Source organism: Tiliqua scincoides, chromosome 5 (assembly GCF_035046505.1).
Source record: "Tiliqua scincoides isolate rTilSci1 chromosome 5, rTilSci1.hap2, whole genome shotgun sequence".
NCBI lineage: Eukaryota > Metazoa > Chordata > Lepidosauria > Squamata > Scincidae > Tiliqua > Tiliqua scincoides.
The window spans coordinates 27,733,444-27,756,385 of record NC_089825.1 but is presented as its reverse complement, the minus strand read 5'-3'; the positions used below and the strand labels follow the sequence as shown (position 1 = coordinate 27,756,385).

Genomic DNA, 22,942 nt, shown 5'->3' with positions numbered 1-22,942 from the left:
GGCCTCACCACTGATGTACAGGTGGCAGGGCAGGACTGAGGCGATTCGCTCATGTACAACCTCCAGCAGGTTGCTCTGGTGGCTGCAGCCCACAGAACAATGGGGAGACTTTTGTGCCATCATTTGGAACTTATACTGAGGATTGCAAGATATGTGAGTATAAGCCATGGATAGGATTGGACTGTAAAATAAATTCTTCTAAGTTATGGTTAATACGGATCAGTACATACGAAAGTTTGGAAACATGGATTTCCAGAGGCAGCTGGTTAGCCACTCTGGAAAACAGGATGCTGGACAGACAGGCGTTAGTCTGATCTAGCAAGGTTTTCCTTATTCAGTTTTTCAATTTTTATACATTTGTTTTAAAACTACTGCAACCCACTCCAAGAGTTTGAGATGAAATGAGCTAAATCCTTTAAAAGGCATAATAAGTTTTAAAGTAGGAATACGTGTCAAGAGAAGAAAGTTCTCTAGGCAAGAAATTTAAATTTGATTTGTAGTTGTTATAGTCCTAATGGGGTATGACTATGAGGGCGGAGGCCTCATCAAGTTCTTGAACTTTAAAATTTATGACTGAGTGAGAGTGCAAGTGAGGTTGGCATAAACTTGATTATGACGTCTACCTGAGATTTTTGCAGCCAATTGTGGGACTGGAGCCAGTATGTGCTCATTCGTCTCTATAGTTACCCAAGTCCGAAATCTTCACAAGGTTGTTTGAAACAATAATAGCCTTAATACCTCCCAAAGAGTACTTAGAGAGGATTTCAGTGTAAAAAGAGGAGCAGGAGAGCATTAACTCCTGAAGACAATTACGCTGGGGCAATTATTTATAGTTAAAGAGGATTCAAGAACAAATGCAACAGGCTAATAAGTATTAACATTTTGCTTAGATCTCTATATTGAGAATAGTAAAACAAGGAGTGGGGGAGGGGTGCAATGCAGACAAAAAGCACACAGAGGACTTGCAGAAGAGCAGTCCAAGGGCAAGGGAAGCTGCTTTTACTGAGCAGTTCAAGGAAAGCTCCACTTCTACAGTTAGACCACTGATCCACATAGCTCAGTGTCATCAACACTGATTGGTTGCAGCTCCCCAAGATTTCAGGCAGGGTTTTTTCTCCAGCCCTATCTGGAGATACAGGAGATTGGAAAAAGGCTGAACAGGTTCCAGGGCAGAAAAGTGTGGTGATGGGGCAAGGAGAAGAGTGGATCAAGTTTGGGAGGGGGCAGGATCAGTGGGAGTGGCACACCCCAAATCCTGACCACCTTTCCTGGTCAACATGGACTTGTGCCAGTCATAGAGCTAGCACAGGTCTGAGATGAGACATAGCAGCTCCTGGGGCTTACCCCGGGGGTACATGACAAGGGGGTACATGTCCTCTTATCCCGAGAAGACCTCCAGCAGCTGGAAAGCACTTGTGGCATGGGGATTTAGGTAGGATTGGGCTGTTTGTTTTTCACTTCTGTTTTTGCTGCAGGAGGTGCCAGAGACCCATATGACACACCAGAAAGAATATGTCAAACAAGAGGTGACAAAGGAGGGTGTTCTATAGCAACATCAGCAAAATAAACAGAAACCTGGCACAGAAATCAAGCGTTCATTCAAAGCTTTCTTCAAGTAAGCAAGGCAAAACGACAGAATTAGTTAGTAAAAACAAACAACAAAACCCTCAAAAAACAAACTTAAAAATTCATATCCCCCCTTCCTTACCCTGCTGCTCTTTTCTCTTTGCCTCTCTCCAGGGCCCTTTCCTGCAGCCAAGTACCACATTTGCATGCACATTACATTAACACTAGCTGTTGCATAGAAAAAAACATGGCAGTGCTCTGAACCAGCAGGTTATAAACCCAGGATCATTTTAGGCACAGCACGCACACTAGCTCAATGCCTTTAGAATGGTGGTGAGGCGAGGAAAATGGTAGTGGTATAGTAAGACCCAAGAGCCCCCTAGGGAAGCATCAAGGGGGAGGAGCAAGGTCTGGACCGTGGAATAGGGCAATGTGCTCCAATCCCAACCTTGGGAGTCAATTCTTGGGGGTGAGTGACTTTCATTGGAGTTGGCCACTTTCAGCAGATGCAGTGTTCCACTAGATTAGATATTAGGTCCATCTGAACACAGAATTAACCTACATTAAAGATGGGCAACCCAATCCTAACCTATGCTGGTGCAGCCAGGCCAAGTGGTCCACACTGTATGCAGCACAGGTAAGAAGCAGGCTGGAGATCTCCTCTGGGTAAGGGTAAGGGGATATTTTTGGCTTTATCCCAAGTAATGCTCCAGCCTGCCCAATGGGGCTACTCAGATTTATGCCAACTAATTTGCTGGTGCAAGTCCAAGTAGTACTGGGTAAGTAGTCCTGCCAATCCTGCCCCCCTCCTGACCTAATCTGCCCCCATTCTGCCCTCCCTGCCCCGAAACGCCCTCCCCACCTCTGTTCTGCCCTCCCCAAATCCCTGTGCTGCTCTGTGCTAATTACCTCTGCTAATACCAGAGGGTTTGGATGCAGCACTGGCAGGCTGGCGCAGGCCTTTCTGTCGGCACTGCTTACTCTAGAGCAGAGGTCTCCAAACCCTGGCCCGAGGGCCAGATGCAGCCTGCAGCGAGTCTCTATCTGGCCCGTGGCCAGCCTCTGATCCCCTGTGAGTCTCTGGACCAGTTGACCAAACACAACAAGAGTTGTGTTTGTGAGGTGGGGGAACGGGGGTCCACTTAAGTGTATGCTTTATTTCTTGGGCTGTGTTCTGGTTGGAGAAGTCCTAGACATTTGAGTCCCTTCATTTATTCATTCATCTAAGTTCCATCTCTAATGTATTTATTTAAATTTTATATTTAATTTTTTTTCCAGCCCTCGACACTGTGCCAGATATTTGATGCGGCCCTTCGGCTGAAAAGTTTAGAGAACCCTGCTCTAGAGTTGCCGCAAACATGCTTTACGGCATCCTACGCACCAGTAGGATCGTGCTCTAAATACTGCATTTATTGTGAATTAATATAGTCTTGTGAGGGTTTCTACCTTTCTCATACTCCTGTGATCAGACAGGTCAAGGGAGGAGTTCTATCAGTACTATAGGAGAAGAATAGGCACCTGGCAGTTTTTAATACAAATCTTAATCAAGTATCTATTTTCTGTAGATCAGAAGACAAATTAGTCATTTTCTGCTCCAACTGAGATGTTTAAAACGTAAGTTAAGGTTCTTGCTACAACTGTTTTTTGCCTGGATCGCATGAAGCATTTTCCTGACCCAAGATGCACGGAGTTGTCATGAACTAAGAAAATAATCCTACTTTGTGTGTAGTTGTCCCCCCCTCCCCAAATACTTCTGCCAGATAGGTGTACTCCAGGCACTAATATTTTATCAGGATTTTACATAGTGATAGCTTGAACACAATTAAGATACCAGAAGTTTAGTCCTCCCTGTATTATATTTTCAAATGTGACTCTTCTTGGTATGGCTCAGTCAGAAAAATATGAGGGATTAGGAACATGTGTGAGAATATCAAGGCCATTTTGCACACTGTGGCTTAGGGCGCAATCCTAACTGGCAGTTATGCCGGTATATGCCGTAAAGCATGCTTGCGCCTCCTTAGGTGGGAGCCGTGTCCGTGCATTCAGATGCACTGATGTGCAGACAGAGGCAGAAGCCTCCACCACGGCTCCCACACTGCCACCTGTGTCGCGTGGGGGGGGGCATGGGGAAGAGGTGGGCGGGGCGGGCGCACAGGGAGCCAGGGGCAGGGCTGGGACCTGGCAGTTATGCCGGATCCCAACCTCCGTCCCCAGGGCGGGCGGAGCGGCTTCAAGCCACTCCACTCTCTTTGGACTTGCGCCACCTCCGGAGGTGGCGCAGGTCCGAGGAGACCCATAGGGGCGCGTAGCCCTTACCCACGGGTAAGGGGAAGAGCTTCCCCTTGCCCAAGGCTGAGCCGTTGCTTGCTGCAATCCTGCGTTGGATGCAGCGCAAGCCTCTCCAGCATGGATTAGGATTGCGCCCTTACTGATACAAGAAGCAGTTCCACATAGGAAACAGCATGTAGACACAAATGATATTCACACATATACTACAACAGCATACACAAGGGATATATATTGGAAAAGAATGGCAAATTGCGGTGGCTTCCCAAAACAATACATGTGTATGATCACCACATTTGCTGATGTACTACTTCATATGAATTCCATGCTATTTCCTACAGAGAAGTGCTTATGTGTAATATATAGAATAGCTTTGGGTTCTGAGCCTAGAGTACATTACACAGTTGCAATACTGTGCACAAGAGTTACAGGAGCTTTAGGAGACTCACAGGACCAGCCAACTGTCACCATGGACTTGGACCAACACTGAACTTCAGACCACTCCGTTCTAGAGAAGAACATACCAAAGACATCGTCAGGTCTCCCCCCTTTACAGCTCCTTATGCAAACATGGCCAGGATGACTGTTAGTTAATGGCTTGCCGTTTCCTAACTTTAAATGCTTACATAACAATGATATTTACTAAAAAGCACTTCTTTTGAAGCTGTGGTTCCCCTTAAGGCATAGTGACAGTCACAACACTCATTTCTTTTTCGGAACTCCTTAGGTGTGAAGCTATTTTACCATGTTAGACTAATTTGACTTACAAAATATAGAGGGTCTGTGGGCTCAATCCTGAACATTGTGTGCCGGCTCACCACTGGCGAGCAGTGTCCCACTGGCAAGCATAAGCTCCCTTACTCTGAGTAGCCCTGGCAGTGCTTTCCAACCCCATGGGATACAGTGGTAGCCATTTTGGTGCCGCTGCGGTGCTGGGAAGCTCAGGATTGGGCTGTGTGTTTCCTGTATATATATATACAAGCAACTTGGCAAAAGTCGGCAGAGTTAGATCCATCACTGACATGAATGGGGGGAGGAGCTCTTGCAAACATGGGGTCTTATTTGCATGTGTGATGGCAGAAGATGTGCATTTAAATCCAGATCTAGCATAATCACATGAAAAGCAAGGGGGGTGTGGGACATGGGGCCAATCCTATCCAACTTCCCAGCGCTGATGCAGCTGCTGAAGGAATGCTCCCTTACCTTAAGAAGGCCTCCATGATTGCCCACCCTCCATTGCAGGATGCAGCATGCAGGTGAGAGATGCTAACCCTTCCCTCTTCTATGACTTACCTCTCTGTAATTTCCCCATCTCCTTCAGCTTTTCCCTCAACTAGTCTCTGATAGCGAAATAAGCCCAGATATGAAAAATGTGTTTTGGTAAGGAGTTGCTTAGAAGCAAGTGAAAGGTGAGGATACTGCATTCCTCACCCACTTTCACTCCTTAAATCAAACCCGCTTCCATCTACCTTTTATGTGGCTGCAGCAGACCTGATCTATAAAACCCACCATCAAAGTACATAGCTCTTTACAAAGAGTGAAAAGACAGGGACTACCCCATGGGGCTGAAAACTAGACCAGGGGTGTCCAAACTTTTTGGCAGGAGGGCCACATCAGCTCTCTGACACTGTGTCGGGAGCTGGGGAAAAGAAGAATTAATTTACATTTCAAATTTGAATAAATTTACATAAATGAATATATTAGAGATGTAACTTATATGAATGAATGAAGGTCCTGCAATAGTTCAAAGCCTATAAAAGGCCTTGCACAAAGCAAGGCCAGCCTTTCCTTTGCTGCCACTGCTGCATCACAGGTGTGAAACAGCAAGTAGTGGAGGGAGTCCTCGTTTCACAGCTAACGCAAGAGGTCAAACAGTGGGCTGTCATGCTGAGAGCAGTTGTATCAGGCAAGCACGGGCTCCAGCAAGTCTCTGGAGGGCCAGAGCTCATTGGAGACTGGGGGCTCCCTGAGGGCCAGATTATGAGTCCTCGAGGGTCGCGAGTGGCCCCAGGGCCGGGGTTTGGGCACCCTTAAACTAGACACTGACAGAAGGAAGACAACAGAGGAAGGGAAGTAAAATGGAAGCAGGAACAAACAGCAAAAGTTTATGCAATTTTTTCAGGGTCCAATCCTATGCAGTGCACGCCAGCTCACCTCCGGCGCCCACTGTCGCAAACATGCCGTAAGGCATGTTTGCGACCCGCAGCACCAGTGGAATGCAGGTGCTAGCTCAGTGCTGGCCGGTGCTGGGCTAGTGTTGGTGGAGCACCGGTGCTCTGCCAAGCAGTTAAGAGGTCAGGGGGGTGCGTGGAGGGAGGCAGGGAGTAGGCCTTCCAGGGTGGGGAGAGGCGGAGGGAGGGAGGGGAGAAGGCGTGCCAGGAGGAGGGAGCAGGGCAGGAGGGAGGCGGGACGATCTTGAGCCTCTGTATTGGGCCACCTGCCCGACATGGAGACTCTTAATTCTAAGCTGACCCTTAAGTCACTGTAGAATCGAGTAGCCTCATTGTGGGGCTACTTGCCTTACCTGGAGGAAGGGGATGAAAGTCCCCTTCTCCCGAGGAGGTGCTGGTATTGCCCACTGAGCACAAAGGATGCAGTGGCAGCCATTTTCAGCACCACAGTAGCCCTGAGCGCCAGGCAGCTCAAGATTGGGCTGTCCCTTACACATACTTTATGTGTATTTACTTACAGTAGAGAATGGGGACACAAGGATATGGTATATGTGGATCTGCTGCAATTATGTCTACTTTGGCCCCAGATCATCTAAAGCAGGGGTGCCCAAACCCTGGCCCGGGGGCCACTTGCGGCCCTCGAGGCCTCTCAATGCGGCCCTCAGGGAGCCCCCAGTCTCCAATGAGCCTCTGGCCCTCCGGAAATTTGTTGAAGCCCGCACTGGCCCAACGCAAATTCTCTCAGCGTGAGGGCGACTGTTTGACCACTTGTGTGAGCTGTGGGATGACAGCCCTTGAGCTGTTGCAAGACCTTCATTCATTCATATAAGTTCATCTTTAATATATTCATTATGTAAACTTATGTAAATTTATACAAATTTTAAATGTAAATTAATTCTTCCCCCCCCGGCCCCCGACACAGTGTCAGAGAGCTGATGTGGCCCTCCTGCCAAAAACTTTGGACACCCCTGATCTAAAGTTTGTACTGTATATGCAAAATGCATTTTTATACACATATATATATACACATGTCCAAACACGCAGAAACAAGCACAAACATGTTCCTGTGCTACTGTTTATTTTTGTACACAGAAGAGTTTGTTTGCAAACTGTGATGTTTTGGTCTCAGGCATACTGGGTAAATAAAGACAGATGTAAAACATACAAGAGAAGACACACTGTTCCTTAAATTTTTATTAGCATGATATAGACACTGTATGATGGTTTTATGGAACTGACAGGAACACAGATATGCTTGCATATACCTACATGAACTGTGATGATATACGATAGCATTTCAGATGGATCCCACATCATGTATTACATATTTAAAACATTGCCATCTCTACAATCATGTCACACAGAAGCAACACAGTTATCAAGCTTATCATCTGAATCACACAAACCTTGACTTAACGCATCCAGGCAAGACACTTGCTTTGCATCCAGGTTTTCCATTGTATCTCCTCTTGAGACATCTCCAAGAGGTGTTTGCCTTTCAAAAATGTTGTTGTTGTTATTCACTTGGCTCCCATTTTGCTTTAGTAGCTTGAAAACCTCTGTTTCCAATTCTCTGATCTAGGAGAAACACAGTTAAGTAGTCGCAACCATTTCCAACTTTTGTTTTTCACTGTATGAAGGGATACAATCACTACTAAGGACACGTATTGAGTGAGATTTGTACAACCGACACCAAGGACTGCTTCATCCTACTCTTTTTCCAACATAGGAATAATCTTCAAACATTGCATTACTGTCATTTATTTATTTAAAACACTGGATCTTGCCTTTCCACAAACTGCATCAAGCTGGCTATCAAAAATTTCAAAATGCAATAAAATCATTATTTTTTTAAAAATCTTTGCTTCCGTTCTCCCTTTGGGAGACTAAAGACAGTTTACAAAATTAATAAAAATGCAATAAAATCATTATTTAAAAAAATCTTTGCTTCCTTTCTGCCTTTGGGAGACTAAAGACAGCTTACAAAATGAAGGGTGCAATTCTATCCATACTTACCTGAGAGTAACCCCCACTGACTATAATGGGACTTACTTCTGAGTGGACATGCATAGGATTGAGTTGTAAAACACATTGTTAATACAAAAAAAATACAATAAAACACAGCAGCAATTAAAACAAGATCCAACAGATGAACAAAAAAGGGGAAAAAACTCAGAAAAGCAAACAAAAGACCCAAGTTTTCAACCTCCAGCAAAATACTGAAAAAGAAGAGAGACAGCTGCACAATACAAGGGAGGGACTTCTGCATTTTGGGGGCTGCCACTGAGAAGGCCTTCTCATGCATCACTGCCAACCAAATCTCAGTGGTGGAATGTACAAGAGAGCCTCCTTCCTTGATCTTAATGGAATAAATAAATGTCTAAAGCTACTTACACGAGCTTGTAAACCTTGAACTTCCACAAAGTGGGCTTTCTCCAAATCTTCTATTTTTTTTCTCTCTGCTTCCTGCCGCTTGATAAACTCAAGTTCTCTTAGGGAAAAATACATTTGCTGGTTAGAACAAATGGTAAACTGAAGCAAACTGGGAGCATAAACGAGTAATGAAACTGTTTGCTGGGGCGATACACTTTCCTATGAAGTTTCTTAGACAATAATTAAGGTGATAAAATATTTTATGCTAATCTGATAATAAGGAGCATACCTCAGCTAAGAAGGAAGAAAGTGTGGAGCAGACACATTTATATTAAAATGAATGCACAGAAATTACATTTTTAAAAAGCTTAATCTGAACTGTCTTGCTTTCTTTATGAGATTCACCTGAATTATCACTCGCGTACTGTAAAAAAAAAAACCTACTAATGACCAGAGCTGAAATGGTGAAGCTTAAAAGTGTACTATGTATGCTGAAAGTCTATTATGCAGGTGCTTCTCAGCTTCTCAGTTAATTTAGTTGCAATATTTGTTTGTGTGCTGGAAATTAAGGGCCCAATCCTATCCAATTTTCCGGTGCTGGTGCTGCTGCGCCAATGGGGTATGCACTGCATCCTGTGGTGGGGAGGCAGTCTTGGAGGCCTCCTCAAGGTATGGGAAAATTTGTTCTCAGGGCTGCATTGAGGCTGGAAAGTTGGATAGGATTGGGCCCTAAATCTTTTTTCATTTTACTGCTGCTTAATTTATCTTTTCGAGAACAGATTTAAGTATTTAAGATATTATGTTAGGAAACCTGATAACATATAACCTGATAACTGTAAATATGCCAATATGTATTTTGGATTATATATTTTATGTATTTTGGGATACACATTCGGACTGGACACTGAACCCTGATATTCAGCATGGTTGGCAACCGTCAGTCTCGAAAGACTATGGTATAAGCAGCGCTTTTTTTGTAAAAAAAAAATAGGTGCAGGAACTCACAACTTTTTATTTATTTTTAAACCATTTTTTATATATGCGCGTGCGCGCGCGCTCACACACACACACACACACACCGTGTGAGCTCCCTGGTAGCAAAAGCACTCTTGCCACAGCTGGAGTGAATCACCTCATTTTTTTTTATGTGGGGAGGTGCTCCATTGGGCTATAGGAAACTCTCTCCATTGGGCTATAGGAAAGCCTATACAGTAGTTAAAGTGTTCAGAACAAATATATAAAGTCTTCAGCCCAGCTGGTGGCCATCAGTGCCTCAAGTGTTAGTTCCAAACACTTTGAACCTAAGACCTCTGGTAGTTCAGTGGTTAAATTATAGATCTGTAGAGCTGGAGGCCTGGGGTTCAAATCCCACTGAGGAATAATTTTTTTTTTTTTTTTTAAGGTGGGAAGGTGCTCCATGGCTGCAAAATATAAAGGTTGGTTGCTAGTTGCCAAAAGGGGGGCCAGTTGAGGCTGCAAAACTCCTCAAAGTTCAGTCCCTGGCAGGCTCTTTTTTTAACTTTTTTTTTTTTAAGTCCCAGGTAGGACTTAACCCACAGCCTCCAGCAGGGGGCTCACTCCAGGAGCTTAACTGTGGGTTAAGTCCTAACTGGAACTTAAAAAAAAAAAAAAAAAGGTAAAAAAAAAGCCTGCCTGGGACTGAACTTTGAGGGGTTTTGCAGCCTCAACTGGCCCCCCTTTTGGCAACTAGCAACCAACCTTTATATTTTGCAGCCATGGAGCACCTTCCCACCTTAAAAAAAAAAAAATTATTCCTCAGTGGGATTTGAACCCCAAGCCTCTGGCTTCACAGACCTATAATTTAACCACTGAGCCACCAGAGGTCTTAGGCTCAAAGTGTTTGGAACTAATACTTGAGGCACTGATAGCCACCAGCTGGGCTGAAGACCTTATATATTAGTTCTGAACACTTTGACAACAGGCTTTCCTATAGCCTAATGGAGAGAGTGCTGGGCTGTGGAGCACAAGGTTGGAGGTTCGAATCCCTTCCTAGCCAGCAGTGCAGAGTGGGGTGGTGCAGGCAGGGGAAAAAAGGTGGGGGCAAGGAGGAGGGAAAAAAAGGGGGCGGGATGGTGCAGGCAGGGGGGAAAAGGTGGGGGCAGAGAGGAGGGGGGAAAAAAGGTGCCGGAACGCCGTTCCGGTGCGTTCCATTACAAAAAAAGCCCTGGGTATAAGCCTACAGCACCTGGTATTCCCAGGCAGTCTCCCATCCAAGTACTAACCAGGCCTGACCCTGCTTAGCTTCCGAGATCAGATGAGATCGGACATGTGCAGGGTAACAGTTGTGGCTCTATTGCCTTTCAAGGTTGATACGACTATCATTTAAACATTCTGAGCAAAGTTTCGCTTCTAAAGTTTATAAGAAGTTCCATATTCTGATTATGGGCAAAGTGAAAAACAGTATTGACATTGTACAAATATCAAGGCATGTCAAAAGAAAATAATGGATCATACCTTCTCTAGCTCAGTACATCCCAAATTTCTGGTAACTAAAACAACCAGTGATTTTATTGTGGATTAAAAATAGAGGCTCATTTCAATCTAGATACATATTTTCTCTAGCTGTTTCCAGGCTGCCTCAGTAGTGCCTCACTCTGAATGATAGGTGGTGGATTTATCCACTTGCAGTGAAGGCCCCCACTAGGCCTTACATGATAGCCCTGTCTGTTCCTCGATGGTGCATTGGGGGTTACCACTGCCACTGTACCGAGAGTTCCTCAGCATGCTGGGCCAAATGATGAGCACGACTCAATGGCCAGTGTCTGGCCAAGCCGACACCAGTCCTTTTGAGACTTCGGTTCATGGTTGCTACTTACTTTTGTTGAAAGTCCTTAATCAGTTTCTTGGCTTTGTTGTACTTCTTCTCCAATGCTTGATACTGGCTCTGGGTCTCCTTCAGATGTTCGTTGACTGTGTGACAGAGGGTCTGTGCCTCAATCCAGTAGCTCTCAAGTTTCATCATTCTGTCTTTGTTTTCCTCAATGTTCTGTTGAAGCTGGTTCTTCTCTAGCTCCCACCTCACTTTCTCATTCTCAGCTGCCTGTAACTAGATACAGCAAAGCAGAAGCTTTTAAATTCAAGTTCAGCTGGTTGGAAATAATTATGCATAAGGAAGACTGGTCTATTATTGTTGTTTTTGTTATTGACATGAACTACAAATGTCCGAAGACATCACTAGAAAAAAAAGACACTATATTAAAAAGTATCTTTTTCTACTTAGCAGTTTCTGTACTATCCTATTGTGCAGCACGATGAGACTTAAAAAGAGAGCAATACCAGTGCTTGCATCTTTAGGAGTTTTTTGTGTGTGTGTCACATATGCCTTAGTAAGACAGATTTTTAAAAAACCCACATGACAAAGCTGCAATTAAATGATTTTTGTTGTATTTAAGGAACACCATAAATCTACGCTTAAAATGATGCTGTTGTCATAGATTTAAACTGCTGGGTAAGAATTAATGGTCTACATTTTTTTACTAGGTTCTACGTTTAAACATTTCAATGCTTTCATGATATGGAAAAGAAAAGATTTTCAATTTTGATATTTAAATTACTGGCCAAACTTCTAAGGAATGCAAAATTGTGTAAAACTTATTTTAATAGGCTTATAATTTAAAATGTGCCGGTTAAGTCCAGAGAAAGTGGGTTTACATTTCATGATCAAAACTGCCACCCTACCTATGTATCTACCGACAAAAAGAAAAATCCTTTGGATCATTAATATTGCAATCTCAGGACACAGTAGAATTGAAAATAAAGAACATGAGAAGATCTCAAGACATCAAGATCTGCAAGTAGAACTTGGGCATCTGTGGGAGAAGGTCAACATTGTACCAACTATCATTGGAGCTTTGGAACAATGCCTATAAGTTTGAAGAAACACCTCCACATTCTTGGCCTTGAGTAAATTATACCAGATTACTCCAGAAAACAACGTTGTTTGGAACAGTAAGAATCCTATTGTGATATCTCTGTGATTCCTAGGATCTTGGTTAGATCCCAAATTGCAGACTTTAACCAGCCCAGCAAAGGCTGTGACGAAGTACAGCAACAACGGCAAACTTGCTTTGTTGTCGTCTATTCTTTCTTTTTACTTCTTTTATTGTGTTTTTCCTTTCCTTTTATTATTATAAATAAATGAAATTAGGTTATTAAAAAAATACCTTATCACAGTGAAAAAAACTGCGTTGTTGTTCTAAGAATTCCAGGGGGTGAAATGCAGACATGAAAAATCACAAAAGGTTTCTCTTTTGAAGACCACATTCAACACTTAACACTTGTACAGTGCTCTGAATGTGAAAAGTATCAAGTATATCATCTTGACAGAATCCTTACGACAACTCTGTAAGTTATTTGTATCCCCATATTGCGGCTGAGCTGGAAAAGCTCTCCCAAGGGAGTTGATGACATAGGTGAGAATCAAACCAGGGAAGTCCTGATGAAGAGCTCAAAGCCCAATCCTATGCATATTATTATTATTATTATTATTATTATTATTATTATTATTATTATTATTAACAGTATTTATATACCGCTTTTCAACTAAAAGTTCACAAAGCGGTTTAACCCTGAGTGCATACCCACTCAGAAGTCCCACTACAGTCAATGGGGCTTACTCCCATGTAAGTGTAGACAGGATTGCAGCATCAGGGTCCAAACCTATCAAATATTCCAGTGCTGATGCAGCCACAATGCAACCCTGAGGTAAGGGAACAAATATTCCCTTACCTTGAGGAGGCCTCCATGACTTTCCCCACACTGCAGGATGCAGTGTGCACCCTATTGGCATTGCTGCGTCGGTGCTGGAAAGTTCAATAGGATTGGGCCCTCAGTCCCTTAACCACTAAGTAACACTACCACTGAAATAAAAATGTAACAATCACTGAAGACAATGAGACTTTCAGTGGTGCATCAGACCTTATACTGACATGAAGAAAGATTTCTGGATTTTTAAAATAAAGCAGAGAGATAAATCATAATAGAAAAATAAATTATATTGGAATTTCCTTTTATGTATCTCTCCCTGTAGGCCCATTGCACAAATATCAGTGAGGGCATAAACATTATGCTTTCCATTTTTAATTGCTTTTAATGTTTACTTAAAAAAATATAACTTTAAAAAAATATCTCTGAATTTCAGCAAGGGGCAGAAACAGAAAGGATTCTATTTCAAAACATTTCCTTAAAACAGGACAAATGTGTGCCTCATAAGGGTTATGAACAAGAGAAGCTGATCAACAAAATACACACAAATCCTGTTTATTCAGAGAGCAAGTAGCATTTCTGAGTTACCTGCTTCATGCTGCATTGTCTATATAAGAAAAACAATGCACGGTGCTCCTCAGAACTCGGACAGCATGCAGCAATTTCTCTTGTATGTGAAAAGCAAACGCTCTGCTATTTCCTTTCAAATATGTTGGAAAGGAGTAAAAATTTAATATGTAATTGCCGCTGTTTCCTTGTAATAACAGTCTTTCTGATCCTACTGAGGCTTGGATAAAACCATTTGTACCAAAACAAGCCCTCCTGAGTGCTTTTCTTCACCGTGTTTCTCAGTAAGAACTTACTTTAGTTTACCTCCCTTTGGATGCAGCCTGCAGCCTTTGAAAACAAGAACATTGCCATTTAGAAGCCAGTAATAATCCTTACCTTTGTTTTCAGCTTCTGAATCTCAGCTTCTGTAACTGCATGTTTGATTTGCAACTGAAAATAGAAACCACAAAAGCGATCAAGTGAGCTGTGAGTGCCAGTACTCCGATATATTATTTTCTAAGACCTCTACGTTGCCACCTGAATGCTGTAGTGTAGTACACAGCAGAAGGCCCACAAGAGTGCTGCAGTGCAGTAGACTGTAAATTAAAATATCTAGCTTGGAAAATGACTCAGTCTGTGCAAGTTAATTAAAGAAAGTGTGGCTGGCCAGCCTTTCGGAATATCAGATGAGGATGCCCGCTCAGCCAGGACAAGTCAAATGTCTTGGAGGAGGAGGAAATACCAACTATCAGGCTCGGCTTGGTAGCCAGCCTGGATGTGAGCGTCCCAGTGCACAGAAATATTCTTAGAAAGCCTCGCTGTGTGGATTAAGCAGGCATGTCACAGCAGAGCACTGAGCACAGGAACAAGAGATTAAAAGGCTTCAGGGGTACAAAGGAGATCACATACACATGCACGCACCATGCACACCGTACCTAAAGAGGAAAACTCTTGACCCCTCAACCTGCAGTTAACTAATGGGATGGTTTTGTAATGCCAGATTTGACAGCAGGGACTCAGGAACAAAAAGGATGAAAGAGACGTCTGGTCTGTTTTCCTTTGTGCCTACTTCCTTTCTCCTGCCCAAGCCTCTGAGGAGGAAGCTGTAATCTTGGATCTACAGTGCTATGGAGGAGAAGGTCTGACCTGGCTAGAACTGGGACAGTTTCCCATCCAGGCACAGTTGTTGCTGTTGTTTGTTTGGGGGTCATTTATTCCCTACTTTCCATTCCATTCCATTCCATATTGTAACGTGCTTTATGTGGGGCTGCCCCTGAAGACGGTTTGGAAACTGCTATTAGTGCAGAATGCGGCAGCCCGTGTGGTTACTGGAGGTAGGCGGTTTGACTCTGTCAGCCCGCTTCTCCAGGGGCTACACTGGCTGCCCATTCGTTTCCGGGCCCAATTCAAGGTGCTGGTTTTGACCTTTAAAGCCCTTTACTGCTCTGGGCCAGGGTATCTTAGGGACCGCCTACTTCCGTACAATCCGGCTCGTCCTCTTAGGTCATCAGAGAAGGCCTTTTTACAAGTGCTGCCACCTAGGGAGGTACGGGGGGTGGCGGCAAGAAATAGGGCCTTCTCAGTATTGGCACCAACGTTATGAAACTCCCTTCTCCTTGACTTAAGAATGGCTCCCTCTCTTGAGACTTTTCGGCGGGGCCTGAAGACCCTTCTGTTTAAACAAGCCTTCTGAGTTCATGGCCTTTTAAAATCTTTTTAAACATCTTTTCTACATCTCTTAGTATTTTATACAGGCCTGATTCCTATGATCTGCTGCTCTATGCTCCTTTTACCTGATTTTTTATCTGATTACTGTTTTTATGATATTTGTTAATATGCTAATGTTTTTATCTGTTTTTTAATATTATGTTTTAATCTGTTTTTAACTGGTTGTAAGCCGCCCTGGGTCCCTTTGGGGAGAAGGGCGGGGTATAAATAAAGTTTATTACTACTACTACTACTACTACTACTACTACTACTACTTCTTATAAGGAATCTATTGTCTATTAAAATCAGGTCTCAAACTGGAGGGCAGGGGAAGATTTCCTGAGTAGACACAGTTTTTCCACAGTGAGAGAACACTGGAATTTCACTGTCTCTGTGTCTAGCCACAAGATGCATTTTCTCAAATCTATAGGTTCATAGTTAAAAGCCAGTCAGAACTCTTGGAGGGAATTTTGAATAAACAATTTGAAGTGGTCACCTGCTGACCAATCAGAACTGCAGGTTCATGATAGCTTCTAGACCACCTAGATCAGGGGTTGGCAACCTTTTTGGGCAAAGGGGCTGGACATTTGGCAATCACTCTGCAAGCCTGGGTACTCTGGCAAGGCAGATGACTCTACCATGAGCTGCCCAGTGCTTTGCTTCCCAAGTCTAGCTCTGCGTGGGCTGGATAACTTTGAGTGGCCCCTGTTCTAGATAGCTCTAACACCCTCAGTCCTCCACAGTCTGTCATCTTTGAGTAGCTGGTGTACACTACTGGTTGTAATAAGGCTCTGCCTTCTCTCTCCTTCAGCACAGCCCGTCAGCAGCAAGACCCACACAACGCAATCATTTTGCATTCCAACTCCATTCACTTCGCTTTAACCTGAGATTCTTTTTACAAACAAAGTGCCTCTGAATCCTGTTTCCTCACATATATACAATGAGAACATATCCCTTCCTCCACAGGGAGCCTGCTTCGCCATGGCTTCCCTCATGACATGCTCATGACCTTGATGCTGGGAAAAGGCAAAAAGGCTTCCATCCGCACAAGAATACAGGAAGCCGCTCCCCTTTCCTCTTCACCATGACGGCTACAGGTTCATCTATTTATAGTCTGCCTGCTTGCTTCAACCACACTTCTTCAACAACAGCATCCTGCCTGCATGTCATAGGTGCAAGCATAAAAGCTGGCTTGCAGCAGGACAGAACCTCTTTTTTTATATAAATCTCATGAAATATATGCATGAGCTGGGCAAGAGGGAAATACTCAGCTCTTAGTTTTAAAACCAAAACCCTTTTCTCCTTCATTGTTTATTGTCCATTATTTTAATAGATACTAGGAAAGCATGAAAGTCGAGGGCCCTATTCACACAAGCAGCAGCATGACAGATTGAAAACCCAACACTTCTGCATGCGTTAAAGCATTCACATGCAATGTTCAACTTGGTCATTTCCATCACACAACTGCAAACCACAATGTATTACAAAACAGCTTTGTCCATTGCACTACATAACAGATACCCAAGAAACTGTCTGCTACAGCAGCATGGTAAATGGATGGTGCTATAGGATGGACTGCAGCACGCAAACAGCTTCTAGCTAGCCCGTTTAAATGACTTTCTAAAACAATTCTGTGAGCCAGTGGACTATATTTAGACTATGTGATAAATAATGCAAAACAAACACACAAACTCACACAGTTTTTATCAATTACAATCTGCTCAGTTTCTCCTTTATCAGTTTCTCCTGTGTTACTACAACAGGGTATCCTGTTATAAATACAAATAAGGAACATCGCCCAGTCAGATAACTGAAACAGAAAGTGGCACAGCACATTCCACTGATCTAGCAGCGTAAACAAGACCCTCTTGCGGTCGTCAAGTTGTTTTGCAATACACAGTATGTATGTTTCCAACAAAAGTCAAAATATGCCACAAAAGCATAATGAAAGTTAGTTTAGGCTGCAGCCCTAAACACACTTGCTACAATCACTGAAAGCAATGGAATTTCCTTCTGAGTAAACATGCATTAGAATTGTGCTGTGAGGCCCCAGGATTTCTTGCCATTAAGGCTTTCTCCTGCCACTGCTTTACAGTGATTACATGAGGGACAGGGAAGAGAATCTGTTGCCTGGAGGCTGCCTAAGAATGCAATAACTCCAAAACTACTTCTGGAGCAGCGGGGGGAAGGGGAGTAGGCACATTCAGCTATCCTGAGTCATAAGTCTCAGATTTAAAAGGATCTGGAGCAAACAGAGGGATAACAAAGGTAAGTAGATGGGAAAAGTACTACTTCATCTTCTTTACACCTCTGGACTACCTGATTTTCCTTAGTTGCCCCTCACTACCAATCAAGGCTCCCACTAACCCCATTATTAGAAACCCTGACATGCAAACAGCCAGGTGTGACTAAGGGTGCAATCCTAACCCCTTATGTCAGTGCTTTCCAGAAGTGGCATAGCGGTGCCAATGGGCCGTGTGCTGCATCCTGCAGTTGGGTGTCACTCACGGAGGCCTCCTCAAAGTAAGGAAATGTTTGTTCCCTTACCTCAGAGCTGCACTGCCCTTATGTCAGCGCTGGAAAGCACTGACATAAAAGGTTAGGATTGCGCCCTAAGAGATATACATACTTTGACAATGGCTGTGAGCAAACATTATACAGGAGAAACTATCTGCTTAGAGGGGGGCAGGACAGATATGCAAGAGGAAGGTCCAAGCCTGTCTCAGGTTAGATTCAATGGTAAAGAGTCTCTCAAGAGCCTGGCTCCATCTGTCCCAACATGCCACAGCTCAAGTTTATCGATCTCATTTTCCAAAGTGGGACCCAATTTTTTTTAAAAAGGTTTCATTCTACCTATTCCCAGTATGAATATGGAAACAATCGTAAACTCCAAACTAATCCAGTTTTTGAAACCATGCATGCTAATGCAAATTCAGAGATGAAGGGCCACTTCACACAAAATACATTTATTCCTCAACTAACATTTTCAAATAGGGAACTGCAAGTAATCTGCCTTTATACTTTCATGTGGGATGAACATACATGGGCCTTTTGTCACAGTTACTTTATATACATATACCAAGACATACATGTATGTGCACTTGTCACATATGACAATGAATATGTTGGATACAAGTAAGTGATATCTTTTTGGAAAAGTGTCTTGTGTTACACAACACTAATATATAACATAGCAGCTAGGGACCTCTGTATGTCTTCACTGAGGGACTAACTACACCTTAACCTCTTTCAGAATCTGAAACTATCTGAATCTACCTGGTGACATGTCTGCTTCTCCAGTCACTGAAGGCTTTGGGACAAATACTGCCAGATTTGTCATTCTGAAATATTCATTTTGGGTGATTTTGTGAGACAAAAAAGTTCAGGACATTTAATCTGAATTTAAAACTGGAAATTATATACACAAGTATTTTTACAACTTTTACACAAGTACAAGTTTGTTTAGCTGCAAGAAAAAGTAGGATGAAATTAATATTTGCAAATACATCAGATTTATAACTGAGCTTTTGCTACAGTTCCCAGACCATTTGTCCACAGAACTCAGTATGGTCTGCTCAGTAAGTGGTTTTCGGGAATACAGATTTTGCTGTCACAAATAGCATTAGCTCGTTTATGGATCACTGTCAAAACAACAGTGATCATTACAGCTGCAGATGTTAAAGAGAACTGGCAAAATTGTCACAGCTAATAGTAGCAGGAATCCTTGTGCTATTTACATATATTGATTTACATGCACCAGTGGGAAATCAATTAAATCATTGAGAGAGAGACAAAGAGGAATACAGATTAGTGAAGAAGAAGATGATGTGGCTCAATACTGCTTGAATACCCTCTCTGAGTTCTCCAACTTACTTCTTTGAATTTGTGTGCCAGTTTGCTGGTGTCCAGTTCCGTCGGGGAAAACATGTCGTCATTTTCAGGAAGCTCAAACACTTCAATGGCCATATCGCCTCCTGGAAGGGCTGGTCCCATGTCATCCTCATCTTCATCAGTGGCATATTCCCCTGTCTTAGAAGCACAGAATTAAAGCATTTCTGATATTCTCTTTTATTAAAGACAGGTACAGTTCGAGTTTATACTATATTTTGTTAACCAAAAACCCTTCAAAACAATTTTCCATATGGCGAGCAAGATGAGTTCATGTGAAAAGACAGCAATGGCAGGAGACCAAGAGTACTTTGAGCACAAAACCAAAAGTATTTTGAGAAATATGACAAATATCTGCAAATTCAAAATCCTAAAGATTTGGAGACCCAGCAAAATTCTGATTGGTTAGACTACAAAAATGTGTGTGTGTGTGTGTGTTTGTGTGTGTGTGTTTAATTTACATACTGAAATATATCTTTAAAAGGTTAATTTTGAGTAAGTACTAGTTAAATCACTGAGTCGTTAGTTGTGTCTAACCTAAGGCAAAAGATCAGTTCGCATACAGTCCCTCTTAGGCTACAAGTATAGAAAACTCCCTCTACTACCTGTATTGGCCAGCAGACACTGTGGGTGGCCATGAGCGGAGAGTCTCCTTTCAACCCTTGCCTTTCCCTGGACTGCTGGTATGAAGAGAGCTTTTTTTCCTGCCAGAGATGAGCAGTTCAATTCTTCTTGCCCAAGAAAGGAAATTGCAGCCTAGTGTGCCTTCCTTGTTCCAACAGTGACTGCTTCTGACTGAAGTCAGAAGAATAGTCACTGCCACAAAGAACAAGGAAGGAAAACAGCTGGGACAATATTTTCTTTGTTGTTCAACTTCGGTAAGGTGAAAGGAGGAACTAATAACAATGGTGAGTACTGACGGTGGGAGCACAGAGTAAAGCAAAGACTGAAAGCAGTTTCTTTAACAATGTCTCCAGCAATCTGTGGCTTGAACAGGCATAGGGAGCAAGCACAGGGAAGTCCATGCAGTTAAGAGAGTGATGTGTGGATTGGTCCTGTAAGACTACAAGGTCACTGAACAAATTAATAGCTGAGTGCAGATTTCAATCATGGTATCCCTGGGGGAAAAGCCCAAGATGCTATTCATATCAGAGCCTACAGGCTACAGTCTACAGGCTCTGTTAATTGTTGTGAGGCTATTATGAAGCTTGGCAGTGGCCTGCACTTCCACTGAATGGGAAAGATGAGATGTATGGAAATGGAAAGAAGAATCTTCTTGGTGTTGTACCTCAGTCATAAAATCCTCTCCCCAACAAAGCTCACCTACTTTGATGCCCTCTCAGCTCTAGGTGAAATCCATTTTTATTCTCTTGAGGTTTTTAAATATGTGATGGAAGGTGTGTTCACAGATGCTGCTTTAAAAATCTTTGCTATTTATCCATTTGTATTGTTATTATCTTATTACTGTTGTGGGTTTTATTGTTACAAAGTCATTTGGGAAACGTTTTTCATCAAAGGGCAGGCTATCAACTTGTTTTAAATCATAACATTAATGTACAGGATATGATGTGCTGATTCACTGCCCTCAACCCCCACAGTACATAAGTGTAGGTTTCTTCACTTAATGCCATTTAATTCTAACTCTGTCCACAGGGCTGACAGCGTTACTGTGAAACCCAACAGTGGCCTGCATTGCCACTTAGTGAAGAGGCTTCATTCACTGAACAGGTAATGAGCAAGGAGATGGGTGGTAATAGCTGGCCATGGTTACAAGATGCAGGCACAGCTATGCTGTATGTTATGCAGACGTGTCCAGTGGTTTAGCAGGAATGAATTGACTGATATCATCACCCGCTGCAAGCCACTACAGACCTCTGAGCAGGTGTAACATGGCTGCATCTGCATTGCTCTATATGGGCTCACCAATGGCCACCCTCACATACTGTCTGACAGTGGTGGCCCACAGGAGCACAAAACCTCCCCATTCAGCAGCACAGGCTAAGCACAGCAGTGTGGCCAGTTGCATGGGCTGCAGCTGCAATAACAAATGGTGCATCCTGCATGGCTGGTTTCCAGTTTCTTCTGTGCCCATGTCCAGAGGGAAAGATACCTGCTTTTTTCAAGGACAATTCCTGCATTTCTAATTGTATGCTATAGAGCTAATCCAGGAACAAGCAGAGTTTTTCTACTGGTTCACAAACAGCCATCATATCCATTACCCACTTCATTTATCCATTCTTTCAGGGTCCAGGCTAACAAACAGCAAGTATTGTAGATACAATTCTGCAAAAAGAACACAACACTCATGCTCGGAACCCAGGCTGTGTTTCTATGCATGAAGGTGGTAGTGGTGGTTTTTGTTTTTTTATAGTTAATATTTGGTGCCATATGGTAAAAGTAGTATTTGCTGGAAAGTATATTAATCTGAAAAACAGTTAACAAATACATGAGTCACTGTTTCCAACCACAACAGATAACAACTGCTTAAAAAGAAGGGACAGATGTCCGAAGTGTTGCATAATTCTGGGAAATCGAATATTAATGAGTAGAGGAAAAGGCATATAAAAATACCAAAGCATGATATGTGCATTACAGGAGCAATATTTTTTTATACTAGAGTTCAAACTAGAGTTTTAATCCATATAATGGTTTAGCTACTTTAATGTGTAGTGCAAGGGTGTCATACAGAGGGCCGAAGTTAGCATTAAGGGCACCTGCTGAGAGCCAGAAGTGATGTCATTAAGCAGAAAGTGACATCATTAAGCAGTTGATGGCCAGAAATCAGCACTTTGTTCTCACAAAAAAAATTAACTGCAAATGACAGAAGAGAAAATACGCAAATCTTGATCATATTTCAAGATATGGAGGTGCCCAATTTTCATGTAGGCTGCTTTTCAGCAGTAACACCTCAGCACTACTCAGCAGCTAAGAGCCCGAGGGCCGGATAAAAGGCTTCTGGGGGCCACATCCAGCCCCTGGGCCTTATGTTTGACACCCCTGGTGTAGGGCCTCATATTGATGACACTCTTATATACACTGTTCGATGATTTGGGTCTGTGTGGTTTAATAGTTGTGGGAGAGAGAATGGAGAGCAGTGGATGTCCACCAGTGGGTCATAAAGACAGTGAGACCTGATCAGTGATGGGACATTTGGACTTCTAGGGGGGAGAATAGACCACTTATGGGATCTTGGTGGGAGCAGGGCCTCTACAGACTGATGGTCTGAGATTGGTGGTTTCACTATTTTTAAGGGTGGGGGTAGAGAGGAAATAAGTCCATATGTGGGCCTGGGTGAAGGCAGGGCCTGGAGTGGAGAAAGAGCAGGGAGGGTGGGGAGAACCAGAAGGTTAAAGGGGAGAAGTGCACTAGCAGGTGTGTCACATTTTGTGACCTCCGCAGAGTGTTATCTTTTCCTTTTCTCCTTGGGCAATTCTCCCCCTTTTTTGTGTGTGCAATTTCCTCTCTGTCCCATGAGAAGAGGGTGGGTGATACGGTGAAGAGGATGTGAGGTTTTTGTTTTTGTTTATATTTTACTGTTTTGGGTGCAGGTATAGCCCTGCTGGGGTATGTGCTGGGAATATTCGGGGGGGGGGGAGGAGGAGATGCTGCAATCCACAGGGTGGCAGACAAGGTGATGGTTGGGCATATACTGGGATTGGAAAGGCCATTCCAAAAGA

The 22,942-nt window shown here is 43.2% G+C and overlaps 1 protein-coding gene and 1 pseudogene across 2 annotated transcripts in view; both read right to left on the bottom strand.

Moving 5' to 3' along the window:
- Positions 1-22,942, bottom strand: part of PPP1R9A (protein phosphatase 1 regulatory subunit 9A) — a 150,889-nt gene that overhangs the window by 19,106 nt on the left and 108,841 nt on the right. For both annotated transcript variants that reach the window (XM_066628037.1, XM_066628036.1), the window contains exons 6-10: positions 19,251-19,406; positions 14,067-14,120; positions 11,234-11,463; positions 8,418-8,514; positions 7,430-7,601 (exon numbers count right to left, since the gene is read on the bottom strand). In XM_066628037.1, coding sequence (XP_066484134.1) covers positions 7,430-7,601; positions 8,418-8,514; positions 11,234-11,463; positions 14,067-14,120; positions 19,251-19,406 — 709 coding nt within the window. The remainder of the gene's footprint in view (positions 1-7,429; positions 7,602-8,417; positions 8,515-11,233; positions 11,464-14,066; positions 14,121-19,250; positions 19,407-22,942) is intronic.
- LOC136654996 (5S ribosomal RNA) lies at positions 10,591-10,707 on the bottom strand (annotated as a pseudogene).